Genomic DNA, 19,869 nt, shown 5'->3' on the forward strand with positions numbered 1-19,869 from the left:
TCTGAGGTAGGAGAGCCGAGTCAGAGGTAGGAGAGCCGAGTTCAGGACACTGGTCCACCAGAGACCTCCTGGCCTCAAATAATATCAAACGGCAAAAGCTCTCTCAGAGATCTCCATCTCAATGCTAAGACCCAGCTCCACTCAATGACCAGCAAGCTACAGTGCTGGACACTCTATGCCAAACAACTAGCAACACAAGAACACAACCCCACCCATTAGCAGAGAGGCTGCCTAAAATCAAAATAAGGGCAGAGACACCCCAAAACATACCACCGGAGGCAGTCCTACCCACCAGAAAGACAAGATCCAGCCTCATCCACCAGAACACAGGCACCAGTCCCCTCCACCAGGAAGCCTACATGACCCACTGAACCAACCTTAGCCACTGGGGGTAGACACCAAAAACAACAGGAACTACGAACCTGCAGGCTGTGAAAAGGAGACCTCCAAACATAGTAAGTTAGGCAAAATGAGAAGACAGAGAAACACAGCAGATGAAGGAGCAAGGTAAAAACCCACCAGACCAAACAAATGAAGAGGAAATAGGCAGTCTATCTGAAAAAGAATTCAGAGTAATGATAGTAAAGATGACCCAAAATCTTGGAAACAGAATAGACAAAATGCAAGAAACGTTTAACAAGGACCCAGAAGAACTAAAGAGCAAACAAACAATGATGAACAACACAATAAATGAAATGAAAAATTCTCTAGAAGGAATCAATAACAGAATAACTGAGGCAAAGAACAGATAAGTGACCTGGAAGATAAAATAGTGGAAATAACTACCACAGAGCAGAATAAAGAAAAAAGAATGAAAAGAATTGAGGACAGTCTCAGAGACCTCTGGGACAACATTAAATGCACCAACATTCGAATTACAGGGGTCCCAGAAGGAGAAGAGAAAAAAGAAAGGGACTGAGAAAATATTTGAAGAGATTAGAGTTGAAAACTTCCCTAATATGGGAAAGGAACTAGTCAGTCAAGTCCGGGAAGCACAGAGAGTCCCATACAGGATAAATCCAAGGAGGAACACACCAAGACACATGTTAATCAAACTATCAAAAATTAAGTACAAACAAAAAATATTAAAAGCAGCAAGGGAAAAACAGCAAATAACATACAAGGGAATCCCCATAAGGTTAACAGCTGATCTTTCAGCAGAAACTCTGTGCGCCAGAAGGGAGTGGCAGGACATATTTACAGTGATGGAAGGGAAAAACCTACAACCAAGATCACTCTACCCAGCAAGGATCTCATGCAGATTTGATGGAGAAATTAAAACCTTTACAGACAAGCAAAAGCTAAGAGAATTCAGCACCACCAAACCAGGTTTACAACAAATGCTAAAGGACTTTCTCTAGGCAGGAAACACAAGAGAAGGAAAAGACCTACAATAACAAACTCAAAACAATTAAGAAAATGGTAATAGGAACATACATATCGATAACTACCTTAAATGTAAATGGATTAAATGCTCCAACCAAAAGACACAGACTGGCTGAATGGATACAAAAACAAGACCCGTATATATGCTGTCTACAAGAGACCCACTTCAGACCTAAGGACACATACAGACTGAAAGTGAGGGGATGGAAAAAGATATTCCATGCAAATGGAAATCAAAAGAAAGCTGGAGTAGCAATTCTCATATCAGACAAAATAGACTTTAAAATAAATGCTATTACAAGAGACAAAGAAGGACACTAAAGAATGATCAAGGGATCAATCCAAGAAGATGTAACAATTGTAAATATTTATGCACCCAACATAGGAGCACCTCAATACATAAGGCAAATGCTAACAACCATAAAAGGGGAAATTGACAGTAACACAATCATAGTAGGGGACTTTAACACCCCTTCCAACAATGGACAGATCATCCAAATTGAAAACAAATAAGGAAACACAAGTTTTAAATGATACATTAAACAAGATGGACTTAACTGATATTTATAGGGATAAATTGGGAGACTGGGATTGACATATACATCCTACTATACATAAAACAGATAACTAATACAGACCTATTGTATAGCACAGGGAACTCTACTCAGTACTCTGTAATGGCCTATATGGGAAAAGAATCTAAAAAAGAGTGGATATATGTATATGTATAACAGAATCACTTTGCTGTACACCTGAAACTAACACAACATTGTAAATCAACTATACCCCAATAAAATTTTTTTTTAAATTCCAAAAAGGAGCCAACATTGAAAAAAAAAACTAGGGAAAAATGCTAGTATAGGTTCAAGCTATTTAGAAGTGTTTTAAAAGTCATTTTTGAAGGGACCTCATAATTTTGAACATATTTTATTGTTTTTTGATGTTACAAGTAATATATATTCTTTGAAGAAAAATTAGAGCATGAAGACAAGAAAAAATTTAATGAAGATCACTAGTGCTTACTACTGACACATAAATAATGATTAACACTGATTGGTGGATATCAATCCATATTTTATTTAAATACACACCCACACACACCATGGGGGTCCATGAGTCCACTAGTGTTAATAAACTTATCTCCAACCCTCAAAGTGCCTGTGACAGTTAAAAATCATTGCCATCATTTCTATGAGAAGCCATTGCCTCATTCTCTTGCTTCCCTTGGCCTCCACTCTCTCACTTCCTTACACACTATCTGCTTCACTGAACAGAACTGAGCCTTGTCACCAAATTTCACAATGCACTCACTCACATGAAGCATTTTATGAAATTTTGCACATTTTATGGAATGTGTGAGTGTGAGTGTGTATGTGGGGAGTGTTATAAGGTGGAGTCAAATTGCAGTGCGCAGTGTTTCCCAGGATTCACCCTCCCATGCTCATTCTCTCTTCTCCTCACCCCTCTCTTGAGCAATCCACAAAATTCTCTTGTTTCCTACAAAATTCTCTTTCTTCCTGCACTCAGTGCCCTGGAGGGTAGTGGGGTGGGTCTCAGCTTTTATCTTTAGCAGTAACAATGTATTTTTCCAATAACCAATAGTTCTCTCATGTTATTCTGGTGGAAAATTTTTCTCTATCTAGTTATATGTTCAAGCATTCATGTACACTGCAGGACTCTGTAAACATTTGTTTTCATTTTAAGAATCTGGCCTTATAGCAGGAAATCTGGTAAATATAGAAAAGAAAAAACATACAGAGAAAAAAATCCCATTCGGAACCATAAAAACAACGTCCAGTTCAAAAGAAGGGGGAAGTACAAAAAAGAGTTAACATAGCAGTCCTAAAACTGCTACTCTTAGAAAGGCCTGCTTGCAAAGTTGGTAAGAATGGCTCACTGTGCCTCAACTTTTTTGTGTAAACAACTATGGTTTATGCTGAACACCTGTTTTCTTTCTGGGAGACTGGAATTTCGGTATGCGCCAGGCAGAGGGTGTCTGTGTGACTGGGCCCCACTGGCACTGAGTCTCCAGTGGGCTTCTGTGGTAGCTCTCATATTGTGTAGTCACAGCTCATTGCTGGGGAATTAGGAGCATCTTGCGTGACTCCACTGGGAGAGAATTCTTGGATGCCTGCGCCGGGTTTCTTCTGAACTTTGCTCCATGTGCTTCTTCCTTTTGCTGATTTTACTTGTATTCTTTGGCTGGAATAAATCATAGTCACCAGTACAACTTATTGGTGAGTCCCCCTAGAGAATCGTTAAACCTGGGGGATGATCCTGGGGACCCATGACACAGTGATGATTCTGAGGAATAAGAGCAAATATATTCTATGAGTTCCTATAAGAAAGAAGAAAAAGTAAGATAATATCTAATCCATTGTATCAATGAGATTCAAGAAGCCACCGTGTGTAAACAGCAGGAGCAGAGAGTCAGGGACAGGGAGTAACCCCAAACCAGGAAAAAGTATATGGGGATGAAAAATCCTCCTACTTCTGGTTCTGAAAATGCTGGTGACTGCACTGTTATAGCTCCCTCTCATGCTACAAGTGTAAGGATATTCTGTATAAGGCCCAACAACAACAAAGGCAACAACAAAACTCTCTTTCAATATATAGTGAGCTTGAAAGAAAATAGATCCTCTGATGTGAAAAAGAAACAGATGGAACCTAGCCAGTGTGGTTAAGTTCAGAGCCTTTACTTGGTGACCATGGGTGACATCAGACCCAACTACAGTTCCTACCACCCAAGGACTGAAATAGAGAGATGCAGCCTGGACCCATGTGAGGTGGGCACACAGGGCAAATCCCTGCACAAGGCTGGAGCCATGAAGGGTGGCCACTCCTGTTATTTCTCTGCACTTCAGGGAAGAATCAAGGAAGCTTGTATCTCTCTGGGATCCTAGGTGGGGAAAATATGTATCCCATGGGATACAGAATGCTCAAGCCTGTATCATGCATGTGCATGGAGTCTTCACACACACTGACAGATCACTGTGGTTAATCCAGGTCAAAACATTAACTCAAGTAAAGCAACTATACTCCAATAAGAAAGAAAACAAACAAACAAACAAAACATTAACTCAAAATCTGACCCCTTGGGGTACCTGGCAAAAACAACTGCAACACTACTGTAGCACCACCCTGCAATCCAGGGTGAATGAGGCTGTCACAGAGAAAACGGTGTCAGTGGAAGATGATCCCAAGTCAAAAATTACATGTCATACAGGGAAAGCATTGATAATGAAAGAGAGTTAACAGTCACACAAATAGGAATAATGGCATCCCTAATAACTCAATTAGAATAACTTAAAAGAATCTACAAAATGATTAGTGATAAACGAAGAAATTAAAATCCCAGTGAAAGAGGTGAATAACAGGTGGAATTTTTGAAATGAAAAATATGATCACTGAAATTAGGAATGCAGAATACGGTTAGGAATGCAGAGTAGGGTTAGGAATGCAGAGTATAAACAGTAGATCATACTCAGTTGAAAAGAAAATTAGTTAACTGAAAGAGCTGAGGTAATTATCTTGAATGCAGTTTAGAGAGATAAAGAGTAAAGAGATACACATGTGACATATAGGTTTAGAAACATGGACAGAATGAGAAGGTCCAACATATGTCTAAAAGTTGCTTTAGCAGAAAGGACTGGAGAAAATAGGGGAGAAGCAATACTTGAAGATATAATAAATGAAAGACAAATCCTCAGAGTGAAGGAGTGAACCCACAGCCAAAGAAAAAGATATACTTGTGATTACTATGAAATGTATAGAACTGAACCACAAGAAAAACACAATATACCAAACCTTGTGAAAGATAGCTAATATGGTACTTCGAAAGATACAATATTAATACCAAAGAAGAATTCAAAGTAAAAAGCATTAAAAGGGAAGAAAGTGGCAATTTAAAATAGATAAAATATACAGTGCAGGATGAACACTTAATAGTCATTAAATCTTGTGTGTCAAATAAGACAGAAATGAAAATGGATAAAACAAAAATTTATATATTTTTTATATACCATTTTTAGTCTTTTATATACCAAAACCCTTTATAAACCATTCTTAGTCTTAGAAAACTTTTTATATACCATTCTTAGTCTTAGAATAATTAAACAGAAGAAGGGATACAAGATTTGGATAATATAATTTAATAGAGGTTAATTTAATAAAGATTCATCATAATCTGCATTCTACAGTCCAGACAACATTGTTTCCAAACATTCACTGGTATTAAAAAATCATTTTAGACCACTAAAATATATTAACAAACTAATAAAAGTAGGAATTCAGAAGGTCATATTACCTGGCCATGATATGAAAAATTCAGTATTAACTTCACATTAACAAGAGTTTCAATAACAAAAAGAAAAATCTGAGTCATTTGGAAATTTGAAAAAGAGAAAAATATACTTTAAAATTACACTTGTAGATAAAACTACAATTCTAGACAACTTAGAAAATAATTAAAATTATAATGGTTGATATTAAAATGTATGAAATATGCAAAGTTAACTTCCTTTTTTCAATCTATAATTTTCTTTAAAATTATGAGATGGAGCTAAAGGTGTACTGAGGCAAATGTGTACTCACATTTTTCCATTATTAATTAAGAAAGAAAGAAAAGTAGGCATTCAACTTAGGAAGAACATAAAAGTAAAATTCAAAAGAATATCTAAGACAAATTGGAAAAAAAAGAATTAAAAGGGAGTTGACTTAATAGACATTAAGATGTATTTTAAAGCTATAACACTTAAAATAGTATATTATGGATGTAGGTACTGGCAAACAGATCAATAAAGAACAGAGAAACTAGCAATAGACCCAAATATATGTGATAATTTAGGGGAGGAATAGACTCTATCATCCAAGATGACAGCACTTTTATCTTTGGATTGTAAGATGATGAACAATTATAATTTCATTCTTTATCCTTTTTCATATCTTTCAATTTTTCTATAACAATTATGTATTATTTTCATGATGAGATGAACTCGACAAAAATTCCTTAAAACTGTTAGATTAACATAATATGTACAAGGAACCATCTCTTCCATTTGCTACTTAAACCAATACGGCTCACTGCAGTCTACTGGTGTTTTCACTACTGCCAACAAAAAGCTGCTTTTATTTGTTGTAGTCAGAGTAGAGCAGGCCCTCGGCTTCAAGGAATTACAAGGGAAGTGTGAGGACATAAGTGGAAATAAACTATTCTTATAATCATGAAAAAAAAATCCATGGGATTGTATATCTTGTTCATTGTTTAACCCCTGGTGCCTGAACAGTGCCTGGCTAATGGAGGACACAATAAATAGTTGTTTAATGAATGAAGGAAGGGCTTGGATATATTTATTTTTCTTGTCTCTGAGAGCTTGTTAGTTTTAATTAAAAAAAAAAAAATCACACCCATAATCCTGGCAGTGAATGTTTAGCACAATCTCAGCTCCTGGGGTGTGGCTTGCAGGTTTGGGTTTGGGCCCCTCCTACCATCATCAGGTGGCCGTCATGGGTTGTGGGGGGAGATGGGCTACTTACTGAGAGAGGCTGGATGAGTGGCACTCCAGGCAGAAGGTTGTCTGGCGAAGACTGGGGGTCAGTCAGAACGCTGAACTCAAAGCCAACTTTCCCAGTGTTCTTGAGTGTGATTTCACTCTCTGTGACATGGTCGAACAGCTTGAGAGGAGAAGAAGGAGAAGAATGACTCCTCTGTCACCCACCCTCTGGGATGCTGCTGTCATCCTGACAAAGGCAGGGAGACAAGCATGTCTCACAGACACGGATTTCGTTTTCCATGAGGTAGATGCTGGCCAATCCACATTTCAGTATCACAACCAGGTGCCTACTGGGCGGGAGGAGCACTAGACCCTGGAGACTGGCTCTGTCTTAGGTCTTCTAACAACTAATTTAGTTTAGTACGGCTGTGGGGTGAGCATTTCACCTTCCTGAACCTCTGATTTCTTCCCCACAAAGAACTCATATTAGAGGATCTTAAAGTAAGCTTTTTTATATTACGAAGATTTGCTTTTTTAGATAAGATTTGAGTTCAGAATTTTCTAGAATGAATTTTTCTATTTTTATGGAGAGACAGGGGAGTAATAGGCCAGCCATATTCTTTTTCCTGAGATTTTGCTAACATAATTCAGAGGGTCCAATAACCACAAACTGAAGCCACTTTGGGGGCTCTTAGGACAAACTAGGGGAAGAACTAGTTGCTACAAAGGAAGCACTCTGAGCTGAGCCAAAACCAATTGCCCAGAAGACCCTGGAGATAAGGAGTGAAAGAAAATTCTATTTGGTCAAAGTAACGCACAAGGTGTCAATAGGTGTTAGGTGAATTTGATTTTAGGCACAATATTTAACCTGTAAACATATATGTACACACACAATTCAGTAATAATACTGAATAATAAAAAAAAAAAATTAATGCAGTGGCTATATAATGGGGGGTCTAATTCCCATTCATATTTGGTAGGAGATATGGTATCTGAGTACATAACACAAATTCTAATTGGGGAGAGAAATTGTACAGACATGGAATTAACTGACAATTATTCCAAAGCAAGATTTAGAAAGTACATTATATTATGGCAAAGACTCTAAGTGCCAAGAGAATATAGTGTAAAAGGAAGACAACTGAGGGATGGAGTTGAGCTGGGTCTTACAGTATGTGTGACTTTGGAGTTGGCAGAGCGGAGGATGAGATAGATAATATAATAGGAAAAATGGAAGCAGAAAGGGCTGGGCTGCATTAGGGCCAGCGGGTAAACCAGCTTGGCCATAAATGAATGAGCAGTTTATAATGGGAAATTATGAGAAACAAAGTTTAATATGTAAGGAGCATCAGTTAATAGAGGAGCTTAGGACACCCTTACTCAGGTGGAGGAACCTGGCTCTGATCCACAGTGACTCATGATTGAAGGCCTTCTCTGACTCAGGCACAGTACTGACCAGACACTTTACTTAGGTAACCATAACCATCTGATGAAATAGGAATTGCTGCCCCAATCCCGTTTTAGAGATGAGGGATACTGAGACTTGGAGAGGTTAGGTTATGTGCCCAAGGTCACAGTCAGTAGGGAGTAAAAGCAGGATAACATCCCAGTTCTTCTAACTACAAAACAATACTCTTTTCTCTATGCAATCATTTTTGCTCTTTTCCCAAGGTAATTTTGGGAAAATCTACCTGGCAATGATATTTAGATCAGTTTTTGATAGAAGCCAGAAATGCACTGTAATCCCTTGCTTCCATGGGTCCGTGGACCAGCAGCATCAACATCACCTGGAAACTTGTCAGAAATGTGGACTCTCAGGCTCCACCCTGGACCTACTGAATCAGAATCTGGACTTGAACAAGATTCCCAGGTGATTCGTATGCACATCACAGCTTGAGAAGAACTGCTGTAATAATTTAGGCATGGCTTGAGATCCTGCAGTGTGATAATCGCAGTGGTGATGGGAAGGAAAACCAACTCAGAGGAATTATGCTTGATGAATTAGCAAACCCCGGGCCTGTAAGGATGTGGGGAGCTGAAGGACAGAATGCAGTGGAAAATTCCTTGGAGTTCGTAAACTCAAGGGACTGAGAAGGGAGTAGTCCTATTGAAAGAAACAAAGAGGGTGGAATGGGCTTTTGGACTGAGAATAAAGATGCAAATTTTAGTGTCTAACATGCAGAATTTGAGGAGACAATGAGAAAAGCAAGTGAAAATGTCTGGCAAATGGCTGGCAGTGGGGGGATGATCAGGCTTAGGAAGCAGCTTAGGGGTCAAGGATAGGGGTGATGGTGAGACTATGCTGACTGGGGTTCCAGGAGAGATGAGAGCACAAAGACTATGACCGACGTTTAAGGCAAACCCAGAAAATCTCCTCCCGATGGCTGGCAATACCTGTAATCCACAGTTAATGTCCTTGGTGTCAAAGGAATAGTGGACCAGGGAGGCCTCTCCCCTTAGTATTATCTCATAGGTGGGCCCTCCTTCCACTTCACACAGAGCTTTAGCCTGTGCAATGATGTCACAGTGTCCATAGAAGGTGAATGATATCTGGTGGCTACTGTGTGGCCGCAGCACTCCATAGAGAGGCAAAATGTCAAACACCTGCAGAGAAAGTCATTCCATATGAGAGTCTGCAAAGGGCAAGCTAAAGTTCAGCCAATTTACAGATTGACTCCTGACTTTACCTTGTTTGACACCATGAAAGGTGACTAGCCTAGCACCCTGAAAATACATGATGATAAGGCAGTAACAGTGCTCGGGCAAATTTAAATTTCTAACTTGGGGCAGGGGTTCAGTAAGAAGAATTGTATCAGATGACTCTAGGGCCCATGAGGTGTTACTTACTTCTTCTATCCCAATGGAAAACATTTCATCCCGTTTAAAGATCCACGGCGATTCCTGAAACTCCGCCTGACTCTGGTTTGTGTCTATTCTTTCTGTTTCAGCAGAGTTCATTTTTAATCCCTGGGAATTAGAAGTGTGAGGAAAAACTTGCAAACATTCATAATTTGTCATCAACGTGCTCCTCCCCCTAGCTGATAGAAAAATGAAGTATGTTGTATATATTTTTTAAATAGCACTTTTTTTTTTTCCTATGGAGATAATTGGGGAGGTGTCCAAGATGTATGTACAAGGATGTTTACTTCAGTGTTTTCTGTAATAGCAAAACTTTGGAAGTAAACTAAATACCTATCACTAGGGGATCACTTTACATGAAGTGTGTGTGGTACTGCTATCCATGGAGGATGATGCAGTGTATATTTATAAACCAGGGATGATGTGCACAGCATATTACTGAGTAAAAAAGCAGTTCCATTTATGTACTATTACACAGGCCTATGCATCACACCTGCAAGTGTGAGTGTGCATAAATTCACTCAGAGATCTGCATATGCAAATAGAGATATCTAGGAGGTTATTTGCTGAAATTTTTCTATGAATGGTGGGATTTTGAGAATTTTTGCTTTCATGTTTCGGTATTCTTGAATTTTCTATGACATCTTTCAAAATATATACAAAAGAAAAGAATTAACATTTAAAAGACAAGTGTTTTATATGCACACACATACTTATTCTAAAAAATGTGGAAAATACAGAAAGCTTCAAAGAAAGAAATACAAATCCATCATTAGATTATTCTGCAGATATAAATGTGTGTGTGTATAGTGTGAGTATATATGTATATATATTTGCATTCTGATTTTTTCAGTTAACATTATAGCATGAATGATACCTTCCCATATGACTAAATATTCTTTACAAGCATCATTTAAAATACTTTAAAAAACAGAACATGTAGTATTTTTTACTTAATATATCAGAGATTGCTCCAAAGCAGTAAAGAGAGAACTTTTTCATTTTCTAAAATGGATTTCATAGTACTGCCTTGTGCAGATGTAATTTAGTTTATTTGACCAGTCTCCTACTAGGGGAATTAAGTCGTTTCTAATTTTTCTTGCTTTTACCAACAAAGCTGCAGTGTACAAGGATAGTTACACGTCTTTATGTAAACGTAAAGGTGCATCTGGAGAATACTATTTTAGCAGAGGAATTGTGCATTTTAAATTTTGATACACCTGCCAGATTACATGTCAGAGAGGCTACACCAATTCATACTCCTACCTACGAAGTGTGAAAATGCTTGCTTTCCCCGACTCTGCCAACATTGAGACAAACCTTATTTAAAAGATTGCATATTATCATGGACATACAGTAATTTTCCTAATTTTTTGCTATTTCTAAACTTTTAACACACACCTTTGTACATACATCTTTGTATTTCTGATGATTTCCTTAGGCCATCATTCTAGAAGGAGAATTTAAGAGTATGAATTTGTAAACTCTCTCAATCTACTCTTTGTTTTTACTATGGAAGACAGTTCTCCTTTTGTAGCCTCTATCTAGGGGCTGGGAAGAGCACAAGATCGCCAAGGTTAGAGGTAAATGGCTTTTCCATTACAGAGAAAATCTATTTGCTGAGGTGTCTGGGTTCTCACTGAGGTGTTGGTTCTGTCGGTGTTTGGTTGGGAAGGAACCCGGATAAAGATGTGCAGCCCACCCGCCCCAGGGCAAGGAAACCATACATCTGAGACCGCCATGATGGACACCTGTGCTTTTTTGGTCTCTCTTTCTTCAGATCCAACTTCTTCATCCACAAGGATAGTCCTGGGGAGTTTAATGAAATGTGGAGAATCACTCATTTGGCAAGCATCACAACACAGTTTTCAGCTGCATGATGGCCCTGTCTTCCTCTCCCTTCTACGGCGCCCCAAAGAATAAGTGGGGTTCTCATTCAAGGGACACGTTTCTCAAGGGTCAGCTGGTCAGTGCTCTGTTACTACCTGCCCCCAAACATGCAGTCTAGGGCATCAAACTCGTCCATTTTCCATAGGCCCCAACCCTTCTTTTCCTGGGCTATCAAGCCCTTGTCTGACTTACAGAAAGTTCTCAGAAGCTCTGGCAGTTCTTCAGACAACTTGGGTGTGTCCCCAAGGCCGGAACATTTTATTGTGAGCATATAACACATGGCCAATTGTCATATCCTTTTCTGCTTTCTACCCTTGACCTGACCCTGGCTTGGCAGATGGAGAGGGCAACATGATCAGAAGGGCTCAGTCCCTCAGGACTCAGGAGGCTATGATTCCCTGAGAGCAGAGATGACTTTCAACTCTGTATCCCAGATGCCCCCTCCAGGGCCTAACACAGAGAAGGCACTCATTAAACTGCTGGAAGAATACATGAAAGACGAGTTTGAGAATGTAAGTCAGTGTAGAGAAAAGAATGCTATTTAAAGAAATCCATTCTGGCTTTGCCTTTGCACTTACTTAACAAAATCACTCAGATCCATCTCAGGGGACTCTATTGCTGGGACTGCTGCCAAGCTGACAGATGCCGAGGTTACTGGGATGGATTCCACCTGGGACAGGGGGGCACTGTAGGGCTTCCTTGGCCACATCACAAACCTACAGAGGCATGGGGATGGAGGGAAAGAGTCACATCAGCTGTTGCAAGTCAGTGCCAGGGTAGGCTCTTGGTTTCTAAGGCCAAACTCCAAATCCTAGACGAGGCCGGTTGAGAAGGGACTGCCCTACACCCTCTCTTGGATTTACCTTCTTCAAATCATAACTGAGGTTTCAGTTTTTCCAAAAGTTTGCTGACCACCCCCTCCCAGTCTGGGTCCAGTGTCTTTCCTCTGAGAACCCACGGCCACCGGGTTTCTCCTCTCACACTTGTTTTTCCCCTTCCTGCTAGACTGCGAGCCCCCTGAGGACTTGTATCTAATACGCCATCTAACACAGTGCCTGGCCTGCAGGGGGCACTCAGCATGGCTAGGAAAGAATGAGTCACCAGGGCTCCTGCTCCCAGATAACCAGAAAGCAGGATGAGGATGCGAGGCACTCACTCTCGGGGCCTGTTAGTGAGGGCTCAGCCTTTGTGGGACCCTGCCTCCCATCATGCTTGCTCTGGGTGCCTGGACTGCTCCACCCTGGTCCTGGCCCTGCGTTTGCTTTGCTGCCACTCCAATTCTCAGAGCAGAGGGCCGAGGGGGAAATTGGTGACTGCACCAGCTGGTGCTGAAGCCCTTATGTCCAGGTTTCACTGAATTGACGTCATAAAGGCCAAAGTGGTGGGGTCGCCCCCATTCTTCCCGTTTCCCCAGGGTGCATGTGGCTTTTTTAGGGACTCCTCCCCTCCCCCATCTTAGGCCCCCTTATATTAATTTCAACCCAATTTCACTTTGATACATTCTTGCCCCAGATGCTCTCTACTTTTTCTCAGAGGCTCAGCAGAAATGTTACCTATTATATGAAGGTCCCACCACTCTCCCATCTTCCCATTTGAAGAACTTTTTCCTCCCTCTGAAGTTTCACAGCATTTCATGTGCACATCTTTTAGGATACTGTCCACTGTCTACCACGTACCTGAGTACCACTACCAGGCATTCGACTACCAGCTTCATGATTTCTGCCCTGTTGAGTATCATTTAATAAATCTATTTTATTGAGGTATAATTAACATACACTCATTTTAAGCATACAGTTTGATGAATTTTTGCAAATACATATATACCAGTGTAACCACTACCATATTAATATACAGAACACTTAAAAAGTTTATCATCAGGCTTCCCTGATGGCACAGTGGTTAAGAGTCTATCTGACAATGCAGGGGACATGGGTTCGAGCCCTTGTCCAGGAAGATCCCACATGCCATGGAGCAACTAAACCTGAGCATGACAACTACTGAGCCTGCGCTCTAGAGCTCGCGAGCCAAAACTACTGAGCCCACGTGCCACAACTACTGAAGCCTGGGTTCCTGGAGCCCGTGCTCCGCAACAAGAGAAGCCACCATGATGAGAAGCCTGCACACTGCAACGAAGAGTAGCCCCCACTCGCCACAACTAGAGAAAGTCCGCATGCAGCAACAAAGACCTAACGCAGCCAAAAATAAATAAATAAAAAACATTAAAAACAAAGAGAAATGTATTTGAAAAAAAAAGTTTATCATCTTAAAAAGTTCCCTTGTAGCTGGAGGAATCAGACTCCCTGACTTCAGACTATACTACAAAGCTACAGTAATCAAGACAATATGGTACTGGCACAAAAACAGAAACAAAGATCAATGGAACAGGATAGAGAGCCCAGAGAGAAACCCATGCACCTATGGTCAACTAACCTATGACAAAGGAGGCAAGGATATACAATGGAGAAAAGACAGTCTCTTCAATAAGTGGTGCTGGGAAAACTGGACAGCTACATGTAAAAGAATGAAATTAGAACACTCCCTAACACCATACACAAAAATAAACTCAAAATGGATTAGAGACCTAAATGTTAGACTGGGCACTATAAAACTCTTAGAGGAAAACATAGGAAGAACACTCTTTGACATAAATCACAGCAAAATCTTTTTTGATCCACCTCCTAGAGTAATGGAAATAAAACCAAAAATTAACAAATGGGACCTAATGAAACTTCAAAGCTTTTTGCACAGCAAAGGAAACCATAAACAAGACGAAAAGACAACCCTCAGAATGGGAGAAAATATTTGGAAATGGATCAACGGACAAAGGATTAATCTCCAAAATATATAAACAGCTCATGCAGCTCAATATTAAAAAAACAAACAACCCAATCCAAAAATGGGCAGAAGACCTAAATAGACATTTCTCCAAAGAAGGCATACAGATGGCCAAGAGGCACATGAAAAGCTGCTCAACATCACTAATTGTTAGAGAAATGCAAATCAAAACTACAATGAGGTATCACCTCACATCAGTTAGAATGGGCATCATCAGAAAATCTACAAACAACAATTGCTGGAGAGGGTGTGGAGAAAAGGGAACCCTCTTGCACTGTTGGTGGGAATGTAAATTGATACAGCCACTATGGAGAACAGTATGGAGGTTCCTTAAAAAACTAAAAATAGAATTACCGTATGATCCAGCAATCCCACTACTGGGCATATACCCAGAGAAAACTATAATTCAAAAAGACACATGCACCCCAATGTTCATTGCAGCACTATTTACAATAGCCAGGTCATGGAAGCAACCTGAATGCCCATCGACAGACGAATGGATAAAGAAGATGTGGTACATAGATACAATGGAATATTACTCAGCCATAAAAAGGAACAAAACTGGGTCATTTGTAGAGACGCGGATGCATCTAGAGTCTGTCATACAGAGTGAAGTAAGTCAGAAAGAGAAAAACAAATATTGTATATTAATGCATATATGTGGAATCTAGAAAAGTGGTACAGATGAACTGGTGTGCAGGGCAGAAATAGAGACACAGATGTAGAGAACAAACGTATGGACACCAAGGGGGGAAAGCAGTGGGGGGTGGGCGTGGTGGTGTGATGAATTGGACTATTGGGATTGACATGTATACACTGATGTGTATAAAACTGATGACTAATAAGAACCTGCTGTATAAAAAATAAATTAAATTAAATTTAAAAAATAAAATAAACGCACACACACACACACAAGTTCCCTTGTGCCCCTACCAGTCAACTCCTCCCCCTCCCCCACCCCTGGCTCCAGACAAACACTCATCTGCTTTCTATCACTATATATTAAGCTATGCCTACAGTTTCATATAAGTGGAATCCTAAATATGTACTCTTTTGTGTCTGACTTCTTTTGCTCAGCATTTTTGAGAATCATCTATATTGTAGCAAGGAGCAGTAGCCTCTTCTCTTTTTTTTTTTTTTTTTTAACACTGAGCAGTATTCCAGAGTATGGATGATGACTAGCGTGTTTAACCACCTTCTTGTTGATGGACACCTTGGCTTTTTCCAGCTTTTAATAACATGAATAAAGTTGCTAAGAACAATTGTGTAGAAGTTTGTGTGGACATATGTTTTCATTCCTCTTAGGTAAATTCTGAGGAAGGGAAATGCTGGATTGTATAGTATTTGTATAACATTATAGGAAACTGCCAGTTTTCCAAAGTGGCTTTACACCAATTTACACTACCACCCACAGTGATGAGAGCTCCGGCTGGTCCACATCCTCACCCACACTTGGTATTCAGTCTTTTAAATTATAACTATTCAAATGATTATGTAGTGATAGCACATTGTGGTGTTAATCAGTAGGCTTATTTTAAAGGAAAATTTTATATCATTACTCTAAGTTAAAAACCAATTTTATCTACCATATTTAGGAAAATCAATATGATGGGAAAAATTAATGTTACTATTTTCTTGCCTGGTGAAGACTCTGCGCTGACTCCCGCTTGCTCTTTTTAAGAAGTGAGATCAGTTCAGATTCCCCTTGGGGAATCACTGGGCTAGCACCATCTAAGAACTGTGAGCTCTTGGAGGGCAGGGTCCAAGGTATTCCCTCTTTACAGCTCACATAGGCCAGGGTCTTATACCTAGGGCATGAGCTCAATATCTGAGCATCTGATTGAATGGATGGATGGGTGGTTGAATGAGAACAGATAAGCAGCATGCAGGGTAATTTGGCTATTCTGCACCTCCACCTCCACCCCATCCCCACCTGGGATGGCCTCAGAGAAGAGTAGAAAAGCTCTTTTCATCTTCTTGCACAAACTTCCATTTGTCTTCCTCCAGGTCAGATGCCTCTAGTTCACATTATCTTAGGCTGAAATCACACCATTCTGGGCAGAGGACACAGGGGCTGGGTGCTGGGAAGCTCATTAAAGATTCCTGAACCTCATCCTTGGGTAAATTCTGATTTGGCAGGTCTCAAGTAGGGCCCAGGAGTTAGGTTTTTAACAGTCTTCCCAGGTAATTCTACTGTACAGCCAAATTTAGGACCCGCCATGGGTAGGAAGGGCCAGAGGACGGCTAAGGGCTGAAGCTGGTAATTAATCTGGGGCATTCACGCAGCCTTACCAGCTAGGGACCGAGAAGATCAGCAGAGGATGATTCGGAGCACTTATTAAATCACCCCAGGGTAGCAGAGGCACCTGGGGAGACTCTGCCAGAGCACTGCCCCACATAACAGCACTCTCATCCAACATTTGCACCCCCCTGGGATGTTGTGCTGAATGAAAAAAAAAAAAAGCAAATGGGGAATATCTGAAAAAGGAAAAATACGAAGCTGTAGAGTGTCTTCAGACCTGAGGAAAAACAACACCTCAGCTGACAATGACACCTGGACAATGGGGAAGCGAGAGGTCTTTTGGAAACAAAGGAGACCAGTAAAGCAGCCCAGCTGCTAATAGGCGGCAGACAGAGAAACCTTCACCATAATGAAGGCTTTAACTTACCAGTAAAATGGAAAACCTGCTCCAAAGAATTGAAATAGAATGTTGGTAGAGTTTTTTGGATCAGATTTTATTTTACTCTCAGGAACAGATGATTACTTTCCTGTTATGCTAACCCAAACGGGATTAGATTCGGTTATTTTTAAAAGAATGCATAGCAAACAAGGAAAATCAATACTGCTCCAGTTCCAGAGCTGCCCATATCAGAATCACAGGAGGAACCAGCAAAGAAACCCTCCCTTAAGCTGTGACAGAACTGCGTGAATGTCAGACACACTGCCCATCAGCCACACTGGTTTGGGCTCAGCAGTCTCCCTCCCCATAGTTTATTTTCAAGTCTTGGGTAAGGATCAATACAATCTTTTGTGTTAAAAATTAAAAGAAGTCCACCACTCTTGTTTCCGGGTCTCCCGTCACTGGAAGCAGTGTTGCATCAAAATAAAACCCCAAAGAACAGGCTTGTGTTTCAGTTAATGTCGTGTGTTGTGTTTCAGACCACACTTGGAGATGGAATGGTGTATGTCGCACATCTGCTGAATTCTCTGCAGTGCAGCCAAGGTCTCAAAAAAAGGTGGGGGCAGCCTTGTAGTAAACACTTTTAATTCGTTGATTCATTGCACCTGGATTCTGGGACTATCCATACAGAGGGTGCAAATGGCCACTGGCTGGATAAAAAGGTCCTTCAGGTGTGTTTTGTTTGGCTCATATGTTGTTTAATATTTTTTTGAAATTACTGACAGCAGCAGATGCTGCTGGTGCACAGACTAGGTCCCCTTCACTAAGACGATGCACCCATCCCCTAGGTGCTGTGGGTGTTGGCTGCACCTTTCTCTGGAGCACTGCCCTGGCTCAGCAGGAGCTGCCTCACCCACCCCGAGCTGCCTGGGAGCTGTTTTTCGCCCCCTACAGTCTGAGTAACTTGAGTCTCAGCTACTCCATGTGTCCCACCAACTTCCACCTCAGCACGGGTGGCCAGTTGGAAGCATTCTGGGACATAATAAAGGGCTAAGGCAGGCTGTCTTCCATGTGTGTATGTCTGCAGTTCGCTCCTCCTGTTCATGTGGCAGAGCTGGAACGTGCTGATGGGGAAGGCGCTGAGCCAGTCCCATCTGTTTCATCTGTCATTTGCTTCCCGAAGTGGGAAGATCAGCAAGTGTAAGACCACAAATATGGAAAAGTGGCTGGAACTTTGTGTTTGTGCTCAGAGAGGCTCAAGCATTTGCCTACTTTTAACATGATTTAAAGTGATGATTATAATCTGCCCCCTTTACAAGCGGGAACTGGGGGGCCTATCTAATCTGGAGGAGGCTTATGATGTGTAGAGTCAGAGGAAGGGAGGGAGGGAAAGAGGTAGAGAGAGAGGGGTTTGAGAAAATTAGAGAAGCAGAGGTTAGACAGCTGAGAGGAAGAATGGCAATGTGAAAAACCACCTGATAAGGTCTAACAGGTAAAGACGTGTGGTTTGCTGAACGTGGCACACAGATTAAACATTAAAAGCAATGGAAGTAGGAGGTGTAACTGTAAGAGAAAATATCTCGACAATGAAATCGGTCATACTGAATAGAACACATTCATAACCTTGAATTGCTGAAACTCAGACTGGACCTCTGAACCATGCTAAGACCACTGACAGGAGACCAGTAGCTGCTGTGGGTCATTTTCTCATTTTGATATCCAAACAGGGGGAGGCTGGGGAGCAGGAGGCTTGACCCTGAAGGGCCTTGTAAGCCTCACTAAGGAGTTGGCTTTATCCTCAGGAAAATGGAGAGTCTTCCCAGAGGTTTTAAATGGGGAAGGGAAATGATCTGAAAAGTTCACTTGGGCTGCAGAAGGGAGCATGGATTAGAAGGGGACAACCCTAGAATGACCAAAACTCTGAACCATGCTGTAAACAGCGATGGAAAGCATAACCTAATGGGATGTTCTGTTTTTTTTATGATTTTTTAAAAAATAAAAATCAGGAAGCCCACATAGAAAACAGTGTTAGAAATCCAGAAAAAAGATAATGGCAGCCTTGGTCAAGGAGGTCAAAGGGGAGATGGAGATGGAGTGGGAAGTTCCAGTGCATATTAGCAGGTGGAATGGCAGGACCATGGCCCTGGGGTGAGGAGCCCATCCTGAGAGACCACAGCCCGAGGTCTATCCCCACCTACTGCCACCTCCCCAGCCTGTCCATGAGCAAGGTTGGGTGGGTGGCTGGCTAGCCAGAAGGGATGGAAATAAGAGAACAGTGGAGCAGAGAGTAGGGGTCACCACAATCACTCGGGCACCTATGCTCCCCCTACATTTGCTGTTTGTGCCTGTCAACCTCCCGTGCCCAATGCCAGCAGGAAGAGGTGTGGGAAAACAGTAAAAATAAAGTGGCAGGAGGAGGATGGGCACCTCTCCTGTCCCCGTGGCTGCTAGGCCCCTGTCCTGCCACGCCTGCCTCCACCGCTGGATAGCCCCGACTGCCACCCACCGCTTCTCTAGTCTTCTTCTTCTCCATCCTCCTCCTCTCCCTCATCACTGTCAACACCATCATCTGCTTCCATTTGGCACGCACACGCTTCCTCACATGGACAGCAGCCTGCCTTAGCTCTTTATTATATCCCAGAATGCTTCCAACTGGCCACCCGTACTGCAAGTTGGTGGGACATAACTGAGCAGCTGAGACTCAAGTTACTCAGACTGTAGGGGGGTGAAAACCGTATTTTTAAAGGTTCTCAAAAGGAGATGCAGTTGGAGCTTTTAGAACAATG

General features: G+C 41.3%; 1 protein-coding gene across 1 annotated transcript in view; it reads right to left on the reverse strand.

Moving 5' to 3' along the window:
- Nucleotides 1-19,869, reverse strand: part of HYDIN (HYDIN axonemal central pair apparatus protein) — a 433,475-nt gene that overhangs the window by 126,905 nt on the left and 286,701 nt on the right. The window contains exons 25-29 of the mRNA XM_027119341.1: nucleotides 12,206-12,343; nucleotides 11,465-11,546; nucleotides 9,726-9,845; nucleotides 9,273-9,482; nucleotides 6,922-7,059 (exon numbers count right to left, since the gene is read on the reverse strand). Of these exons, the coding sequence (XP_026975142.1) occupies nucleotides 6,922-7,059; nucleotides 9,273-9,482; nucleotides 9,726-9,845; nucleotides 11,465-11,546; nucleotides 12,206-12,343 (688 nt within the window). The remainder of the gene's footprint in view (nucleotides 1-6,921; nucleotides 7,060-9,272; nucleotides 9,483-9,725; nucleotides 9,846-11,464; nucleotides 11,547-12,205; nucleotides 12,344-19,869) is intronic.

The sequence above is a fragment of the Aethalodelphis obliquidens genome, unplaced genomic scaffold (assembly GCF_003676395.1).
Source record: "Aethalodelphis obliquidens isolate GAN/ISIS:26980383/991018 unplaced genomic scaffold, ASM367639v1 scaffold20, whole genome shotgun sequence".
In the NCBI taxonomy this organism is placed as follows: domain Eukaryota; kingdom Metazoa; phylum Chordata; class Mammalia; order Artiodactyla; family Delphinidae; genus Aethalodelphis; species Aethalodelphis obliquidens.